Source organism: Urocampus carinirostris, chromosome 13 (assembly GCF_059441175.1).
Source record: "Urocampus carinirostris isolate Australia breed hairy pipefish chromosome 13, RoL_Ucar_1.0, whole genome shotgun sequence".
Classification (NCBI taxonomy): domain Eukaryota; kingdom Metazoa; phylum Chordata; class Actinopteri; order Syngnathiformes; family Syngnathidae; genus Urocampus; species Urocampus carinirostris.
Window position 1 is genome coordinate 27,918,748 of NC_142361.1, and position 20,504 is coordinate 27,939,251.

The 20,504-nt window shown below is 38.6% G+C and overlaps 2 protein-coding genes across 3 annotated transcripts; one reads left to right on the forward strand and one right to left on the reverse strand.

Annotated features, from left to right (window-relative positions):
* Positions 1-876: 876 nt before the first annotated feature.
* Positions 877-9,797, reverse strand: zdhhc16a (zDHHC palmitoyltransferase 16a). 2 transcript variants are annotated; one of them, XM_088351223.1, is made up of 11 exons: positions 9,655-9,797; positions 7,145-7,408; positions 4,171-4,365; positions 4,008-4,096; positions 3,899-3,927; positions 3,418-3,551; positions 3,196-3,279; positions 3,027-3,112; positions 2,434-2,557; positions 2,270-2,340; positions 877-1,251 (listed from the first exon to the last, which is right to left on the reverse strand). In XM_088351223.1, exons 2-11 carry the CDS (start codon positions 7,382-7,384, stop codon positions 1,149-1,151), a joined length of 1,155 nt encoding a protein of 384 aa, XP_088207349.1. In that variant the 5' UTR covers positions 7,385-7,408; positions 9,655-9,797; the 3' UTR covers positions 877-1,148. The 2 variants fall into 2 exon arrangements, with proteins under 2 accessions (XP_088207349.1, XP_088207350.1); XM_088351224.1 differs by lacking the exon at positions 3,196-3,279.
* Positions 9,798-10,028: 231 nt separating this feature from the next.
* mettl18 (methyltransferase 18, RPL3 N3-histidine) lies at positions 10,029-14,283 on the forward strand. The gene is made up of 2 exons (XM_088351342.1): positions 10,029-10,205; positions 13,270-14,283. The coding sequence occupies exons 1-2, from the start codon at positions 10,113-10,115 to the stop codon at positions 14,158-14,160; spliced, it is 984 nt and encodes a 327-aa protein (XP_088207468.1). The 5' UTR covers positions 10,029-10,112; the 3' UTR covers positions 14,161-14,283.
* The last annotated feature ends 6,221 nt before the right edge of the window (positions 14,284-20,504 follow it).

A 20,504-nucleotide genomic window follows, 5' to 3' on the forward strand; every position in this document is an offset into this window, starting at 1 on the left:
TTGTGCTCAGCCTCACAGTGCAGAGGTCCAGGGTTCAATTCCAGCTTCCAAGGCCACCCCCTTTCAGCCAGGCAGTCCAGTTTCCTCCCACATTCAAAAAACATGCATGTCAAGTGAATTGGCCAGTAAAAATTGTGAATGAGTGAATGATTGTCTGTCTCTGTGTGCCCTGCGACTGGTTGGCAATCAGTTCAGGGTGTCCCCTGCCCACTGCCCAAAGATGTCTGGGATGGGCTCTAGCACCCCTGCGACCCTTGCAAGGGTAAGCAGCGCAGGAAACGGATGGATTGATAAACATTATTTTCTTCTCTAAATGACTACTGTACTGTCAAATAATAATTATCAACAATATTTAGCCAGAATGCAGAACACAATCCCCAAAAAAAGGAAAATTAAAGCGTTTAATAACACTGTAATAATGTCATTAAATTTCTGTGATAATTTTAGTGATTTTTATTTATCAGTTTAATACCCTTAAGAGTGTGTTCATAATAAAAGTGATCGATGCATTCATGATTTGGGATGAGATGTGCATTTTTTCAATAATACATTTAATATTATTATCCTGTCACTGCATTGAAAAGTAATTATTTTTAGGAACAGTGACGACAAAAATAAGGCAGATTCAGAATTCCTTTCAAGTAAACATTTTACTAGAGACAAAACATATCATTATCATCGTATATCTCCCCAACCAGTATTGGATTTGCCTCATGTGGTCAAATAAAGATGAAATCTGACTTAATCCCACTCAACTGTGGCATGCGTGCATGTTCAGTGTGCCCAAACATTGTGATGTAATACCTGAAATGAGATGATAACATGCTAGGCACAATAAAAATGATTGTGCAAAGTTATTCAAACAGGTTTTATTAAATTAAACAAATAAAAAAATACAAATAAATAATAGTTTGTTTTTACTAGGTGTTTATACGGCTCATCAAGTCCTTTAATCATTCTTTTCAATCAAAACGACCAATAAAACACATTACTATGCAAATTCCACAGTTTTGAGGTATTGGAGGTTGCTTTGATCCAATTTTCTTCACTTCCATAAGGATCCATCTTGAATCCTCCCTTAAAGTTGCTCGATATGTTTGAAAATGCTTAGTTTGAGCCACTTGATGTAAGGTCAGCCAATGGACACTTTAAACTTCTATTGGCTCCTTTTTGGCGGGGAAACTGTCCCAAGTCAGACCGTCACCAAATGGGGAGTGGGCGGAAGGCAGCAGCACACGCGTGAGCCAGTGACTGAAAAGCGACAAAAAGGTAAAAATCAGATCGGCAATTGAACAAATTAAAAAGAAAATTGAGACACTAGAAAGTCCCGAAAACTAGAAATGGGCAATTTCTGGAAATTGGGTGTAAAGATGCAAAGACGGAAAAAGTATTCTGTGGGAAGAATTGGACAGGGATGAATGAGAATGAGTAATGAAGAGTGATAACGGACTGAAAAATAGTAAAAAAATAGTGAAACGCATGGAAAAAGTACCGAAAAGATAAAAAGAACATTTCGTTTATGTATTGGGAACAGCGCTGAATAAATAGGAATGAGCACTAAAAAAAGTGGAAGAAGTGAACAATAGTGGAAGATTTTGGAAAACAATGAAAAATAGAGAAAAGTATGGGAAAAGTATTGAAAAGCAGTGAAATAAAGTAAAATGTGTGGAAAGGGTACTGAAAAGGATGAAAAAGTATTGAAAAGTACTGTAAAGAACTGCACTGCAGTGAAAAGTAGTAAAACATATGGAAGAGGTACTGAAAGGTTGTGAGAAATAGTAAAAATTATGGAAATAATAATTAAAGGTAGTGAAAATAATAAAAGGGTACTGAAAAGTACAGTAATGTACAGGAAAGTAGTGAAAAAAGAGGAAGGTATGGAAAAAGTACAGAAAAAGTAGTACAAATAGTGAAAATTATTTTTTTAAAAACTACAGAAAAGTAGTAAAAAAGAGTGAAAGGTATGGAAAAAATACTGACAATTATGGAAATGCAATTAAAAGTAAGTAAAAATACTGTGGTGAAAAGTTTGGGAAAAGTGGAAAGTAGAGTGAATGGTGAAAGGAATAAGTACTTATAAATTATGATATATATTGAATAGTAAGTCAATATATTCCAATTGATGAAAAGTGGTCAAAACAATGAAAAGTATGGAAAAGGTATGGGAAAAGCACTGAAAAGTAATGAAAAGTCGTGAACGGTATGGTGGTATGGTAAAGGCACTCAGAAATACAGAAAGTAATGGAAATAATTAAAAGAAAAACCAAACCTTCTTTTCTCCACACCGAGGAAGACTTTCCAGTTATGCAGCTTGCCATAGTTGAATGGGTTTTTGTATACCTAACACATAGAGTGAAGTATTAAAAGTAAAAGATTACTCTACTAAAAATATTTAATTGAAAAAAAAATGTAAACGACTAAGCAGCCAATCACCTGTCCAATGCTTTCCATTCTGCTCTTTTCTTTCGAGTTGGTGTGCCTTTCTATGCTGGTTTCACCTCGGGATATGAGATGCGCGTGCCACGTGGTCAGTGCTCCTAAGACCACTGCAACCGTGCTACGATTACACAAAACCATACATACATTTGTGAACAATGTAATCCAATCCTATCCGTGTAACGATATTATTGCATCACCATATTAAAAGCTGCTCATCTGTTATAAGGGACAAGTCATATTCTATTTACGGGGGATCCAGCACCCATTGGTGGCTAGTAGAATCTTGCAGTTTCTTTTTAAACAGGAACATTTTGGCCATAGTGATGTTGGGCACTATTATGGTATTTTTATGTTGAAATTCAATTTTCTTTATCATTGGCAACCTCACAATATCGTGATATCAACAAAGCATATCCTTGCATTCCTTTTCCCCCTATTTTTCAATTTTATCTTCTCTTCTTCTCTTTTTTCTCTTTTTATTCTTTTCCATTTTTATCTTTTTTGACTTTCATCAAAAATAGGTGAGAAAAAAAAGCATATTCTTACATCCGCGATGTGAAGGTGCTTTTTGGGTATAAAGTCTTTACCTGGTGAGCACCCACATGTAGATAATGCCCTTATCCATAATCCTTTCTTTTAAATAATATGGAGGGGCCGGTGTCACGTAGTCAGTCTTGACAAAGACAAAAAAATGAAAAATTATTAAACAATCAAGGGCAAACATACTCAGCATTACCAGATTCTTTTTGTTAATACCTGACCACTGGGGAGAAGCCCTATCAAAGGTCCCATGCCAGTAACAGGAACCCCAGATTTTTCCATTCCCATATGCTTATACCGCTAAAGCAGCACCAACACCAAGCCCAGCAGTGAAAGACACCAAGTAGAAAGGCGTCAAAAACACAAAAGGAAAACCGCACATAGTCACAAGCTCCAAGCAGGGTGAAAAACGGCGAAATTGCTGTGTCGTCCTCTCACCTCTAGGGCGTTGTACGCGGCCAGGAAACGGATTCTGCCGCTCACGCTGCAATAGATGCAGCCCAATGTCATGAAGACGCAGAAGGAGAAGAAATAACGGTGGTTCAGGTGACCCACGCAATTGTTTAACCAAGCTGATGCAAGATATTAAGGATGAAAACTGCACATGAGATTCAGAACATTGTGTGGGGTACTCAGGTGTTCTGAGTGGGCCACATTGGTGACCCCACTGACCAGCTCAGTAGCCTAGATGGTAGTGTGCCCGCTTTGAGACTGGGAGGTCGCTGGTTCGCGCCTCGACCGAGACATACCTAATTGGTATAATGGCGGCGCCCTCTGGCTGCGGCTGCATCGACTCGCTACAACTGGTCAGGTGTATCGACATTTCGTTCTGTGTACATTGTTACAAAGAATGACAATACAAAGGAAATTATTATTATTATTATTATACAAATAAATTAGATCTGATTTGAAGGGATACGGCAGTGATGGTCCATTTTTAGAATGCACCTATAGAAGGAAAGAAGTCGGTCTGAATTAAATGCGTAAAATAAAAATATATTGTAAAAAAATGTGCACAGATGATTCACCTGTTGCAGATGCTACAATGATGCGCTCTGGCTGGTTTAGGAAGTACGCATTTTTTGCAGACGGATACAAACGGAATGTCATTTTTTTCCTGGAAGGAACACAAGACCATCAGAATAACGCTGATTCTGCAATTCATTACGCAGGAAGAGTTGATTGTCTTACAGAAGGAGGATGACCCGGACCGGTCTTGACGGCCTTGTAGTAATGAAAGACAATCATGACGAGGTTCCAGTGTCCGTAGCAGAGATGCCAAACCAGCCACGGTGTGGTATATGTTCTGAGTGCGTTGGGCAAAAGGACAATATAGGCCACTGCCAAAATGGAGCTGGTCAGGACCACCACCATCCACACAAACACCTTGTAGGCAAAAACACAGAGCGAAAACATCATATAAGGACACTGTGTGAAATTTGAACGCTAGATGTAGTTGTATTGTGTCGTGCTACGAAGAGTTACAAAGCACAAGAGAGAATACATCTCTTTTTTTGACCATCTTTTCACAACATTTTTTTGCAGTACCCTTAAGAGCAAGACAGCAGTCAATCATTTCAGTTTTTTAAAGGTGAGTCTCGGGTTGTATAAAATAAATAAATTTCTTGGCTGAAGAGTAGTTAAAAATAGCACGTTTATATGATAGCTTATTGTTTTTTTTTTTTGATGAATCAAGGTTTTTTTTTTACCTCTAGGGGGCACTGTATAATTCACAATGTCCCTTTGATATTGGGGTACACGTACTATTTTATAATAGGGAACAAAGATGACAGAACTATATCTAAAAAATAATTGATGGGACAAAAAATTAATAAATTAATCAATATAAAACATGTAGTTAAAAATGAAATGATCTCATCTCATCTCATTAGTTGCACCGCTTATCCTCAGTAGGGTCGCGGGGGTGCTGGAGCCCATTCCAGCCATCTTTGGGCAGTGGGCAAGGGACACCCTGAACTGGTTGCCAGCCAGTCGCAGGGCACACATAGACAGAAAACTCACTCGCTCAATCACAACCCTAGAACATTTGGATCGGTCAATTAATCCGACACGCATGTGTTTGGGACGTGGGAGGAAACCGGAATGCCTGGAGGAAACCCACGCAGGCACGGGGAGAACATGCAAACTCCACACAGGGAGGTTCCGGTAGTTGGACTTGAACCCTAAACCTCCACTCCGTGGGACTGCGCTCTAACCACCCAGCCTCCGTGCCTGATTTGGACATTTTTTGCAAATAATGTTAAATAATTGAACTTAGCAACAGAGCGCATTTATTGAGTTGTGTTTATACAGTATATTTGTATTTATTTCAACATTTATTAATTTAAATCTTTTAAATTCCAATTTCACTCATGTTTTTCTTTTTCTAATAATTCAGACTTTTGTGTTCCTGCCAAACACTTGTACTAAATGTTTTAAAATTTAAATTTCCAAACTAAAGGTTTCCAGAGGTGTAGGCATTCTGTCAGATAGTTATAGGTCTGTCAACAAGTCAGTGATGCCCCTTTTGCTCGCGAATGATGGGAAATATCAAATAACTGCTAAACCAAGCACCAACAGAGGCAGGTTTTCACCCCTTAAATAGGTTATAAGTAACAGCACCGATTGACAGACCATAACCCGTCAGGGGCAATGTCATTATGACTGATGCAAATGCAATGTGTTTCTGGCATGGGGGTGCATATTGAGGGAATCGTGCAGCGGAACCGGAACTCCTTCTCCTCCAACAGAGGGGATACAAAGTTAAAACATTTTTAACTTTTTTGGTGACCTAACAGGTTTTCTGTTGGCTGTTAAATGAATTCTTTCTATTTTGATGACCTCAGGAAGCTGTCAAACGGGCATTTTGTAATTACCTATATTTCATGTTGATGATGTCTGAGCATTGTCTGTTCAAGTCTTTGAGAATTTTAGTGATTCAGGGCTATACAAATCAAACATTACTTGACTTGAATTGACTTGACTTGAAAAACAACAACCACTGTAGCCTTCTTTTTTACTTGACTTTATGCACCTGCAAACACAATTCATCCTTTTTTTATTTTGTCTTTCATTTTCATTTAGTTGTATTTACACAATTATGTTTTATTTATGACCACATGTATTTTTATATTATTGTAATCTTGTTTCTTATTTATGTTCATATTTTAAATTACATTTTAACTGTGTTCTAATTTTCTTTTAAATAATTCAGGATTTTTCCTCCACACCAAAATGGCCAACATTTAAATATATTAAATTTCGAATTTAAAAACATATATATTGGATAGCCATTTCATTTCAGTTGATTTGTAAACACGTGGAAACACAATTCATGTTTTTTATTGGAGGACAAAGCACACCGTGGCCAAGTGATTTTGCTGAAAAAAGCTGTTATGTAAATAGAAAAAATATATATGGCATAAATATATACAGTATACATTGACGTTGTTTTAAAAATGTATTAAAATTGTTCATTAAAAACAAGGAGGACATTTTTTGTATCAAAAGCAATGGAAATTGAAATAAAAATAATAATAAACAAATACTACATATTTAAGAAAAGCATAGGTAAATATTTTTCTGTACATAATTTCAGTGCTCTATGGAAAATCAATCCAGTAGCAAAATCCAACTGATCCATAAATCTACGGGGATGGACCTTTTGAGGAAAGATTACATCACAGTTGCTTAGTTCAGTGTTTTTCAACCTTTTTTGAGCCAGGACATGTTTTTTACATTGGAAACATTTTGCGGCACACCAATAACCAAAGATTTTATAAAATGACATTGAACAGGATGTTTAATTACAATATAATTTATAATACCCCCAGTTTTTACAGCACAGACACTAGACAATAACATAATATTTGCAGAAAAAGATTCATAATTGTTTTATAAAGTTTTAAATCTTAAAAAGTGACATTGGATAATTTCTCACGGCACACTAGTGTGTCGCGGCACAGTGGTTGAAAACCACTGGCTTGGTTATAGAACAATGACGACTTTACTTCAGAATACAGGCAAGCCGTGATTGGCTGTTTTCTGCTTCGTTACTCATATTTACATACATAATACTGATCAAAATGTATTGTTTGGACTGGGTTGACCTTAAATACAATTTATTTATTTTTTCTTACAGGATACAACCAAATAACACACTTACCAATCCAAACCGTCGTGTCACATAATCCACAGCCCAAAGCACCGGCTCGAACATGGCGTCGAAAACCACATCCCAATCGGTGAGGGTGTTATAGAAAAGTGAGTGCAGTACAAGCTTCATGTAGGCCTGCGTTTTGGACATCCACAGCGGCGATCGGCATCCTCGCCTCCTGGGACACACCCGCACTAGGATGCAGCGAGACAGGTGCCCAGCAGGACCCGGACAGAACCACCGCCGCATTTTATGCTTGAAACAGACAATCACCTGCATGGAAAGAACACAAAATGACTGATGACATTATAATGTCACTGGTGCAATTGTAGACATTACAGAGCTTCAGAGTCAGCAATATAATTTGTAAACATCATGTGGTAGAAATATCTTTCAAGTAAAAAAGCTATGTATAAGTTTAGCTTTTTTTGAGTATCGGATTGTAAAAATGTGAAATAATGTACTGAAAAGTATGAAAAAAATACCAAAAGTGTTAATAAATGTTTAAAATAATGAAAAATATCCAAAAGAACAGAAAAGAATCAAAAAGTACATAACGTCCTATTAGCTGGTGAACTATACAGATACTTTCTAACCTAAGCTAAGACATGCCAACAACAATTCAAACAAGTGTACGTAATTGTGTGAAAAATATTACAAAGTGGATTAGTATTATTATTATCATTATTATTATTATAACATTACTATTGGTTTACTTCATGTGCGAACCCTTCACAGGGTTTCTTCATTTCCTCATGCAAAGGTTTTTGAGTTTTTCCTTGCCCTCATGTAGGTTTTAGATCAGGGGATGGTGTAATAGTGCTGTTTAGTCTGTACAGTGCTTTGAGACTTCTTGTAATTAAGGGCTATACAAATACTTCAGACTTGACTTGACTTATTTAAGTTTACAAGTAGCCAATCATCCGAATTGGAAATGAAATATTGGATTCGTGGAGCAATGCCTACAGAAAAACGAGTAACATTGTGATGGTATGGGAGTATTGCAATTACAAGGGCAAAATGTTACCTTAAATGCCGATACAAAAAGATACTTCGGCATATAACTTTTGCATTAAATAAAGGATAATTTCATCCATGTCATTGACCGAAATCAAGAAAGTACCGTGCTTGTTTTCTTCAATAGTGTGCTCCATTGCTGCCTCCAGTGTATTTACTACATGAGATGGTAAGTGGCTAGACGTACACTAAAGATGGATGGATACAACTATGACAATTACAGATGGATACATCTGTGTCACATTCGCATTCAGGGCATAAAATAAAATGGATATGTCCTGGAGAAACAATCAATACACATGAAGCTTTTTTAGTGATTAAGACAGAATTTGCATTTGCCACAGTGCTTTGGGGCATGAAAACCTTCCAGATGAGGGGGGAAATGGCTTGTGCACCAGCAACCTGATTACTCAAAATGTATAAATGCATGATGAATGGGAAATTAAAGGACTAACCCAACCCATTGAAATTAGTGTATTGTGGGCATTTACCTGGGTTTGCATAATCCGAATACAGTAGTGGCAATATTCCGTTTCCAATCAGAATACAGCCTGCATGTAAACGTATCCAGTGTCTGTCTGTACAATAAACTCTTTATGCTAGTGTTTATCTTGAACTCCTGAGAACCTGACAACCTTGAGACCAGTTGAAAAATGTCTTAAATAAACTGCTACACAGACAAGAGGGGGTTAGAGCTAATGACAAGAAGTGGATTTTCAAAACAATGCCAGTTAATCTCGTCAAACCCTACGAGGAGTCTTTAAAATACTTAAAAAATACTGCACCCCAACTAACAGACATTACTCGGACGTAAACACACTATTACAAATGACTGATTATCAACCAGGCAGTGTTTTATTCTATTTTGTATGGTTTTTTAAGGTAAATGGACAAACGAATTGCATTATTTATTTGCTGGTATACAAACAAGTTTAATTCTTAAATGCAACATAGCCGTAGAACAGCAAGATGATTAATGACACAAACAATACTCTGTCAAAGACATAATCATGTTTAACTGCATTCCAGATAGGGTGGAGACCGAGTGTTTTGAGTGTTTTTTTTTAAACTTAATTGTCTGAAAAGCTGACATTTGCACAAGAAAAAAATATACACATTTTAAGACTTGGACAGTTATTAGGAGACGGTTTATCTTTGCTCGTAATCTATACTCCAATGCATTTTTGCAGCGATTACTGCAGGTATTTTGCAGCAATGCTCCGCTCCTCAAACTGGGTTTCCCCATAATAGATGTTACTACCTTGCACGTATATATTTTTGCCTCTTTATCCATTATTGCTTTTATCCTATTTTTCCCTTGTAGGTCATTATAACGAGTTTATGCTCGAGTGCTATTTCCAATCTCGCTGTAAACAATGTAAATACGTTGTTACCAATGACAATAAAGACATTACTAATCCTATTTCATTCATGTGTTGACATATTCGTGGGTGAGCATCATTAGTCTCGCGAGCGACACACATTCGTGAAAGGGTACTCACTTAATCATGTAAGAAAACCCAGAAAAATAAATCCTCCATTCGACATTTTCAAAAGGGAGATAAAATCTGGATTACTTTGACATCAAAAGCGAAGAGTCGCCTGATAAAGGGCAGTTCGTGTGACAGTTGAGCTTTAGGTCGGTTCTGAGAGTTAAAGCGCATGCGCGTGGGCGCACCGTAAAGCATTTTGGGTATTGAAGTCCGAATGTATTGTTTTAGTTATGTTTTGCTCCAATGTCAGCGTGTCTGAACCTAATGAACCTAAAAAATATATCTATAATATTGTATGTATACTGCCTAGCGATTTAAGTTAAAAATGTATGGATGCACATATGACATCAGTAAAGTTTCTCTCAAGGAATTATGGGAATTGTAGTGCCAATGCTTGCATTTGCGCAGCAAGGCATGTGCAGCGAGCTAGTAACGCGCTTCAAACCAACTATAACTTGGAAATCAATATGTCTTTTTGTTTCAATTTTGACGTAAGTGCAACAACAAAGTCGGAGGAAGTGCTGGGTGATACTAACAAGATCGTTCGTGATGCGAAAGCTGTAAGTTTAAACAAAACTAGTTTCTGCTAATGTTGTTTAGCTTCGAAGTGGCTGCGAAAATGTCATTGCATTTGTCAACTAAATCCAATGGAAAATTTGCAAGATGAAGTTGAAATGCCAGTGCTAAAAATATTATATTTAGATCTAAGATTTTCATTTGCATCCACTAGAGTGCGTCCGCGACAAATACAAAGAGTCACACACACAAAATGGGGAAAAATAAAGAGTAAAGAAATCTTACAAAAACATGACATGTCTTTACCAAAATGCTAAAATAAATATACAGAAATAGTTGTTTTATTTCAAGAAGAATGCCGTAGTTAAAAATAATAATATAACCAGGAGTTATACACATTTTTTTTCTAAAATAACTGCATTTCATAATAAATTTAAGGGAGAACATTGAATGTACTCCTGAAAAGTAAGCGGATAGTATTAAAAACATATCTGATTAAATTATTTGAGTTTTTAGTTAATTTGTTTTTATCTTTTGTTAATGTTTGTTCCTAGTTAGCATTTTGGCCGGCCGCTATTGGTGTGTGTGTGTGAATGGGTAAGTGTGAAGCATATTGTAAAGCGCTTTGGGAAGTCTTCAGTGACTTAAAAAGCGCCATATAAATGCAGACCATTTACCATTAAACATTTAGGTAGGTATGTAGGTAGGTAATGTTTTCTCGACAAAATCCGATTGTATTTTAACATAGTTTGTCGTTTTTTTTAAAGAAATACAGTAATGCTTGAATGCTAGGAAGCAGTTCTTTGAAAAGTAATCTATATAACACATACACCTTGTATGTAAAGTCTGGTGAAATGTAACTCTTTCAATACAGGATTATATACATTTTCAGTAGTGTCTCACAGACTACAGACACTGCCGTACTTACGAACGAAACGGTCGTTCGTAGGTTGAATTTGTTCGTAAGTGGCTTCAGTGCTATATTTTGTGTGTTTAAGGTTTGTATAAGTATGTTTAAGGCTCGTATAAGTAACCTGTATTGTTTTGTACTGGAAAATAAACATTTAACAAAATAATATGCTGCATGATAATAAATAAAGTTAAGTGTAACTTACTTTTGGAAGATGAGCTTCAAGAGTTCGGCGACTTCCTCCTCCGTGTTGGAGTGGCCGAAAAAAAGCAATCCAACCATTTTCTCAACTGCATCAAGCTTCCATAATCGACTTTCATTTCAAAACAAACAGCTCGCCTATTCTTTACACTTTACACCAATAATACAAATGTCAAATTTCTTAGCGCTGGAGATACAGTATAAAGTGTTTACATACGAACTAGGAAGAGGACGCACAATGTTTTTTCTTCTGGGTGGATGCTGGGTGACCTTTCACAGTGCCACAACACGCCGGTAGCGGCGGAAAGAAGGACTACAGTAATGTCCTCTACTTGGAAAAAGGTTCACACAATACAAAATCTAACATACAGCAATGTCCGGATATTTTTCATCATCCTCAAAGAAATTATTGTATCTCCTGTCTTTCGTAAGTCGAATGGTCGTAAGTAGGGGAATATATCTATCTATCTATCTATCTATCTATCTATCTATCTATCTATCTATCTATCTATCTATCTATCTATCTATCTATCTATCTATCTATCTATCTATCTATCTATCTATCTATCTATCTCTCTTTCTCTTTCTCTCTCTCTCCATATTCATATATATATATATATATATATATATATATATAAAAAATTCTCAACAAAATACGACTGTATTTTCACATAAAGTTTTTAGTTGCATTTTAAAGAAATACAGTAATGTTTGGAAACTTCTATTTGTCTTTATTGTTTATTTTTTTCTTTTTAAAACATGTTCCAACAAACACGAAATGAAAGAATCCCCGGGAAAAGAAAAAAGGGATGACAAGTTACAGCCAAAAGCTTTCAAAAGACCTGTCCCCAAAACAACTTTCGACGCTTCTTCTATCAAAAGTTCAAAGAAATTATCATATCTGACATCACTATAACAATCATTTGTTTGTCAATTTAGAAATAATCACAAAATATATTTGACAGTTTCTGTTTTTTTTTTCATTCCCGGCTTTTTCTTCCCTACTCCCTAAAAACAATAATCAAAAAACAATAAAAGGTGTAAAACCTGACCGCATATGAAATTGTTTATTCATTACATTAAAGAAAATAAAGGAGTTTATCAAGATATTGTAATTTTCTGAGCCAGTGTTGTATATATACCAGTGTCTGAAACTCATGCGAAAAAGTTACCAGACACCAGGGCAGACAACTCTGAAAAGTTGCCTGCCCAGCAATAAAGTTGCCTGCCCCATTTTTCACAAATCAAAATGCAATAAGACGACTAATCGCAAAAAAAAACCTTTGTTGCAAAGTGTTAAGGATTGATAATCAGAATAAATAACAGAACAACACTTTACATTTAGGTTTATTATAAATCTACTTATAGCATTCATTGCATGTATATAACATCGCTGTTTTCCATCTGCCATCAGCATGTACCTGTATTTACTCATCTTCATTTATGCACGTGAACTCCTCTTTCAACGATGGTTTATAGGTACATTTACGTTTTGTAGCGCCATCAATTTTGTTAGCTTCTTTTGAATACTTCTTCTGGGGCTAAGGTTTTGGCTTGATTTCAAACCACTTCTCCATTTTCTTGTCTTCTCTGTACATCTACTTTAGAAAATGATATGCAAACGTACCGCCTTATAACGCTCGGGAAAGTCCGGAAGCACAAAGTTATTTGATGCAGGCTTCTGATTGGTTGCTGAGTATGCAAATTACCTAACGAACCGAAATTCAGAAATTTCCAAACCGAACGAAGAATTCGAGATCGGAATAAAGCAAATGTTTGATTTGAAAAATAAAAAAATAAAAAGTTGTCGGCAGAGACGTTGTGTAAGTTGTACACCCGACGTAAAAGATGCAAGCCCTGGGCGTCCGGGCAGGCGTTATTTCAGACACTGATATATACATAAACATCAGCAAAGACATCTGTCATATGCTCACTGCAAGTCACATCATATGCGCATCGACAGAATTTTGGCACTAATGGAACCCCATATTTTTTAGGTATCCGGAAGTAAGAGTTCAGCAGAGTCGATCAAAGAAGCCAAAGAGCACGTTCCCCCTTCCGACCCTCATCCCTTACTCGACGATGCTATTTATGAAACCCTCGCCGTTGGCGCCCTTCCCCCACTGCTCTTCCTAAATGAAACCGTTTTTGAGAAGACGGCCGACGAGAGGGAGGACGCGGAGAACATTCTGTCCCGCACGGCCGAGAAGAGGTCCGACCTCATCTCGGGAGTGTACGAGGGCGGACTGAAGGTGTGGGAGTGCACGTACGACCTCTTGGAGGTCCTCGAGAAGGAAGGCGAAACGTTCAGCGGGAAGGCTGTTTTGGATCTGGGTTGTGGCGCCGGCCTCTTGGGGATTCTGGCTCTGAAGAGGAGAGCCAAGGAAGTCCACTTCCAGGACTACAACAGTACTGTTGTGGAGCAGCTTACTGTGTCTAATGTCGTTCTCAATTGCCAAGATGATGAAAATGAAGATGGGGATGGGATGGGAACAGCAAGCGAAGAAGCATGTAAACCGAAACGTGGCAGAAGAGATCTGTTACTACCAAGGTGCCGGTTCTTCTCTGGTGACTGGCGCTCCTTTCTTACCCTAGCCTTAAGTCAGAACCCGCCATTTAAATATGACATGATATTGACTTCGGAAACAATCTACAACACGAGCTATTACCCTGCTCTACATAAAGTCTTCCACAAACTTTTGGCACCAAACGGACTTGTCTACGTGGCCACCAAGTCTCACTACTTCGGTGTGGGGGGTGGTCTGCACCTATTTGAGACTTTTGTGGCAGAAAGGGGGATTTTCGTCATGGATCACCTGTGGGATAGTGTAGACGGGCTACAGAGACATGTTGTTGTCCTGCGTTTTAAAAAAGAATTACAGGTTTAGCTGTTCTATTGCAAAACGGTGTGCCATTTTCACTGAGGGACACTTCTATTGTCTATCCTCACGAGCTTGATGTAAGTAAATGTAATTAAATGGCATGTAAAATAAATCTGATTTTATTACTTATTCGAGTCACAAATATAACAGTTGCATTACCACACGTATATGATAAAAAAAATTCTGCACAACAATGCTCACCGGATACTTAAAAGAACTCCCCCAAAATAGCCTTTGTGATATATTTTCCTATAAAGGGCGCACTCGACTATAAGGGGCATGGAATTAAAACTACAGTAAGCGTTAGGGTTCCATAAACAAAAAATAAATACATTAAAATGAATTAATTTCATAGAACATAAAATAACATTATGACATCTGGTTTCACCACTAATGAATTACCGTAAATTACAGACTACAAGGCGCTACTTTTTTCCCACATTTTGACACTGCGGCTTTAATGACAATGTGGTGTATTTTTATCTTTTTCGTGAGGCGGATGGTTATATTGGCGCATGGCCTTGATGCAATATATTGCATTGTTGCAGTTTTCAACATTCAGAGAAGGGAATTAAAGTCTCATCAACACACCCCCTGGGTCACAGTCCGTATTTGGTGGTTTATCTCTGTTATATTGACTACGCTACACTATCTAAAATTCAGAAGCCTGTACGTGATCACAAATGCCTGTACAGTTCCTGTGCCATGCGACTGATCTGAATCCCTCCCCTCCCTTGCGCACGTGACCTAGTGATCGATAGGAGACCAAGTATTGCTACTACTAAAAAAATCGTTATACAAGTACAAGCACATGCTGACACAAATTACCAACTAAGGAGGGGTACATGATAATTATTGGGCTGACAGTTATCAGACCTATAACAGCATAATATGCCATCATAGTTTTCGGCCCGATAGTAAAAATATACCCTATAATTAGTCACAAGCTGCCACTGTAAAATAATAAATCAGCCGACTCTACTTGTTAGAAAGAATACAAACACTTGTGTATGATGATTTTTACACTACAGTACAGCGACATCTACATCTCATCTCATCTCATTAGCTGTACCGCTTATCCTCATTAGGGTCGCGGGGGGGCTGGAGCCCATCCCAGCCATCTCCGGGCAGTGGGCAGGGGACACCCTGAATTGGTTGCCAGCCAATCGCAGGGCACAGAGGGACAGACAACTCATTCGCTCATTCACACCTAGGGACAATTTGGACCGGCCAATCCACCTGAAATGCATGTTTTTGGAACGTGGGAGGAAACCGGAGTCCCCGGAGGAAACCCACGCAAGCACGGGGAGAACATACAAACTCCGCACAGGAAGTCTGGAGCTGGATTTGAACCCACAACAGGTTCCCATGACATGAACTGTGCCGCACAAGCGCTAACCACTGCGCCGCCGTGCTGCCCCATCTACATCTAGTGGTCAAATAATACACCATCCCTTTAATTATAATTAATTATAATTGTTTGGATCTCATAATACGCAACAATGAAGTGAATGTTTTAGTTAATAATAAATTGGTTGGTTATATCCCTTAAAAACTCGTACGGGCACCATTTCCTGTTGTGTGTCCTGGGCAAGTACATCCTGGTGGCACCCATTCCTCTCCAGGCCACTACACAGCATTATCTCCAGACAGAAGAGCAGTTTCAGCGACAGACTGCTGTCACTGTCTTGTACTACGGACAGACTGAAGAGATCTTTTCTTCCTCATGCCATGTGGCTCTTTAACTCTACCCGGCAGAGTAAAAGCCCTCAGTAAACCACACCACCACCTACATTGCATATTACCGAATTTTATTGCAATATGTATTCTGTGTAGCACTATTTAGTTATTCTATATAACACGCAACAGTGGGCATTTGCACGTCACACTGGGTATTTGTATATTGTATTATTTTTGCTTTATTATTGTATTGTTCTCAGCTCAGGGATGCTGCTGGAAATGTGAATTTCCCTTCGGGGATGAATAAAGTATCTATCTATCTATCTATCTATTTTTTCACCCGGTCTCGAACCGGGGACCTTTTTCGTATTAAGTGAGGGCATTTTACAGCATCAGGGGTTTGCAAGTTATGGACTAGGGCCCATTTGTCACCCACTGGTAGTTTTTTAACGGTCTACAGCAGGGGTGTCAAACTCATTTTAACTCGAGGGGCCACACTATAGAACAAACATTCTCTCGGGGGCTGGACTAGTCAGTGAGAGGCAAAGAAATAAAAGAAAAAAGGGAGAGAAAGAGAGAGGGTGGGACAAAGAAAGAGAAAAAGGGAGAAAGAGAGAGGGTGAGAGAGAACGTGAGAAACAAAGGAGATTAAAAGAGAAATGGTGAGAGAGGGGCAAAGAAAGAGAAAGAAAGAAAGAAATCCAAAGAAAATTGAAAGAGAAGAGAAATAGAGAGGGGGAAAGCAAGAGAGAAAAGGAAGCGAGAGCGAAAGGTAAAAAGACACAAAGAGAAAGATACAAAGAAAGAGAAAAAGAGACACAGAGTAAGAGAAAAAGGGAGGGAAAGAGAGAGAGAGAAAGAAATACAACTAAAGCATCATTGTGAGAGGCACCTGGCTTTGCAACATCAAATGGACATATATCAACCAGCAGCTCGTTTTTCCCTGGCGCTTCTCTGAGTGGTGTCTTTCAGCCGGATTCAATCCCCTAGCGGGCCTAATGTGGGCCTGCGGGCCACCAGTTTGACACCACTGGTTTTACAGCATTTCCTCAAGATTATATGATGCACCAAAAACTTGTGATTGCACTGATTATTAAATAAACGCTGTCTCATGCAGGAATAATGCCCCCACCCCTCAATACTTCCTCCCAATACAATTTCCAGTAAGTGAGGAACAGTTGAAAAGAGACGGTTCCAACTTCCAGGTCTATTTAAACGTATGGGCAGGAAAGAAAAGGAAATGGGCTCAGTGACCTTTGCGACTGATTTCCTCTGTGCTCAAACGGCAGCATGAAAGACGAGGTTTGTTTCCAAAGTCCGACACAAAATGTCAATTGCAACTTACCCGGCTAGCCCAGGACGTTGCTTGAAATGGATTCGGGCTTTCACGGTACGTCAGTGGTCAGTCTGTAGGAACGTTTCTGGAAAAGCATCACTGTTTTTGTCATCTGCTTCTACGGAGGAAATAAGCGCAGGATTACAATTTTTTATCTCTTTTCTTGGGTGTGGTTTGTTGAAAAGTCATTTGATGTGACACATCCTGGAAAATGTAAATAGACATCCAGGAAATGCAGCAAAGTCACCTGTTGGGGAGTTTTTTTAGAAATATGTATCAAAACTGGTCTTGTAAGGATTTTTGAAAAATTATTTCTATAAAAACATTACCACATTTACAGGCCTGGTGTTTATTATATATCGAACCCTAGTGGTGTAGAAAAGCAAAACTGACAGGATTTCTTTATAAAAACGCTTAAGTAACTCAATAACACATCTTGAAGAAGCTAGCATATTTGGCTGGCATCTTACGACTACGGAGGCCCAGAAGACAGTTTTAGTACCTTGTGATTTTAGCACTTAATGGCCACTTTCGTCACACAGCTGAGCCCTTCATATGATGATCCCTGAATCCTGTGATTCAGACATGTGTGGCTTTTTCCCCCCGATGTTTCCTTCTTTAGCCACTTGCTGCAGGCTAGGGCTCGCCACTATCCGGATCTTCCGTAGCGGGAGATGGCGGTGTCAAGGACGGAAAAACAGGTCGATAGCCGGGACAGGATAGCAAAAACTTGGTCGGGATCAAAAAGGGGTCGTAAGCCGGGACGGGAGAGCAAACCTGGTCGGGATTAAAAACAGGTCGGAGCCAGAGACAAACGGGGAGATCAGGAACGGACGGGTGCAATAACGGGACTGGCAGGAGTCAGGGACAAAATGCTTGCCTTGTAACAACTGAGGTTCGCTGACGGACTGACAACCGGAGAGTTAAAGGACTGGGCTTAAAAAAAGGACAGGGAACCAATCAGTTAGCCCGCAGCGGCTGGCGCCAAATAAGCGGGCACAGGTGATACCAATCGGTAATCATGACAGTTCTTATGTTATTAATGTCTATACTGTGTTGATTTTACTTTTACATTTTTTTGAATGTGTGTATTATTTGTTATTACAACATCCATTGCAGCCTGTCCATCCTGGAAGGGGGATTACCTCATGTGCGGTCCTTTCTCAAGGTTTCTTCATTTTCTTCATATTGAGGTTTTTGAGTTTTTCCTTGCCCTCATGTAGGTTTTAGATTAGGGGATGGTGTCATAATAGTCCGTAGTTTGCAATAGTCTTTGATCTGTGGAGCCCTTTCAGACTCCTTATGATTAAGGGCTATACAAATAAACATGACTTGACTTGACTTGATTTTTGTATTTATTTTCTAGCACACATCTATTCATTGTTCTTGTTTTAGTTAAAATTGGGACCTACCAGACCATATAATTTTTCTAATTTTAGAGGCAGTTTTTCCCATGTTACTGAAAAACTATGCATGTTCAAAATATGTAGTAAAATTAAAAGAAAAAAATGTTGTCTTTTCAATGTCTTTAAAAAGTTTTTCCCAACCTTCCTTTTTCAACCAAGCTTTGGACAGAACGTTGCTGTTATACAAAATCATGCAAATTTTATCTAGTTGATATGTTTTTATTACATTTACATTTCTATATTTAACATGATTTTTATGTTTTAATCCATAAATGTCATTTTTCTCATTTTAGGAAAAATTGCCACGTACCATACCATAACAATTTTAACCCTCATGCTATGTGAATTAGCACCACTAACCATTGTTAGCAGGTCAATTTTGACCCATGCTGTCACGGTTGCCATGGCGGCCAATTGGCCCCGCCTGTGTGGCATCAGCTGCGGCTCATTGACAGATTGGCTTTCTGTCCTTTTAAGCTCAGTGCTCTCATTTTTCTTTTGTCAGTCCGTCAACGAACCTCTGCCCCGCGAGACATGGGTTCTGACTGTTTTCCTGTTGATATTTCCTGTCCGGTATTGTCCCCGTTTATTTTGTCCTGTTTAATATCGGTTTCCAGTTTCGTTCCCGTCTATTTTTGTCCTGTTTATTTTTCTCTCCAGTTTTTGTTCCCGTCTTGTTTGTCCTTTTTATTTTCGATATCTGTTTCATTATGAATCCTGTTTGTCCCGTCCTGTCCAATATCTGCTCGGGCAATGGAATCGATCTCGTCGGTCTCTGGCTTCCTGTCTTTCTGCGCCAGACCGCTGCCTAACGTGTATGACTCCCCATTTCCCGTAAAATAAAAGGCTTGTATGAGAATGTCACGCGGTTGGGTCCTGATCCTGTTCTGGTTCCTGACACATGCATTGAACCATACATTCCTAATGTATTTTTATGGGCCCTGAGATATAGCAATAATTACATTTTATAACCTTAAAATGCGTCACTGGAAACCCTAATACCACTTAATGGTTAAAGACAATTTTTCCTATTTTACTTGAAAAAATATGTAATAAAACTACAACAATCCCACACAGCACCAGACGCTTTTGGATCTAGGATAAATCCAAAAATCACCCAATATTGAGTTGTTTTAGAACCAATCAAAGTGGTCCAAAAAAAAGGAAATATTTGTCCAATGTGGTACAAATTCAGTCCCCCAAAAGGTTTCAACCCTCCTATATCAATCAAATAAAAACATGCTTTGAACCAAACCGTGATGTCTTTTTATGGTCTTTTCAAGATCTTTTTTTTGCTGGGCGGGCTCTTACTTAAAATGAGCATACTATTTCCTAGTACAAATCTCCATTTTCATTTCTGCAACGTGCCTGCGTCGTCATGGCTTCGTCACAGGTCGACAGCTGTACGTAAGCCTGTGGGGGAATTCCTGGCTAAAGCCTTTCCCCTTCTCTTTATGAGCACATCGGCCAGTGGGATGGCTTTCCTCAGAAACTCTTATGTGTTGATTCACTGTGTGGGGGCGTTCTGGCTACTCCTACGCTTTCCTTCTTACTGGGAAGTGACTGGTAAGCTTACCGAACGGAGGGAGTAAGTGAATGAACCATTACCAGGAGGGCGGGTGCAAGGAAGGTCATGATGTGAAACGGTATTTAAGGTCGGAGCAGGATGTGGAGTCAAAACGTTGTACTTTGTACCTGGAGCTGACGCCGGAGAAGGACTGTCATTCCTTTCTGAGATCTTGTTTTTGACTTTCCGAGATGTTTTATACCAAGAGAGGCAAGTATTAAGGTTGAAAACTATTTAAAGTAAAGGTACGCCTTACCTGACCTTTATCCCCATGAGTTCGTATTGACACATCACCAGTTGATATCTTCAGTAGATGTAAGCTGTTGAACCGGTTGTTTGTGACTGGTGCTGGGAATAACTG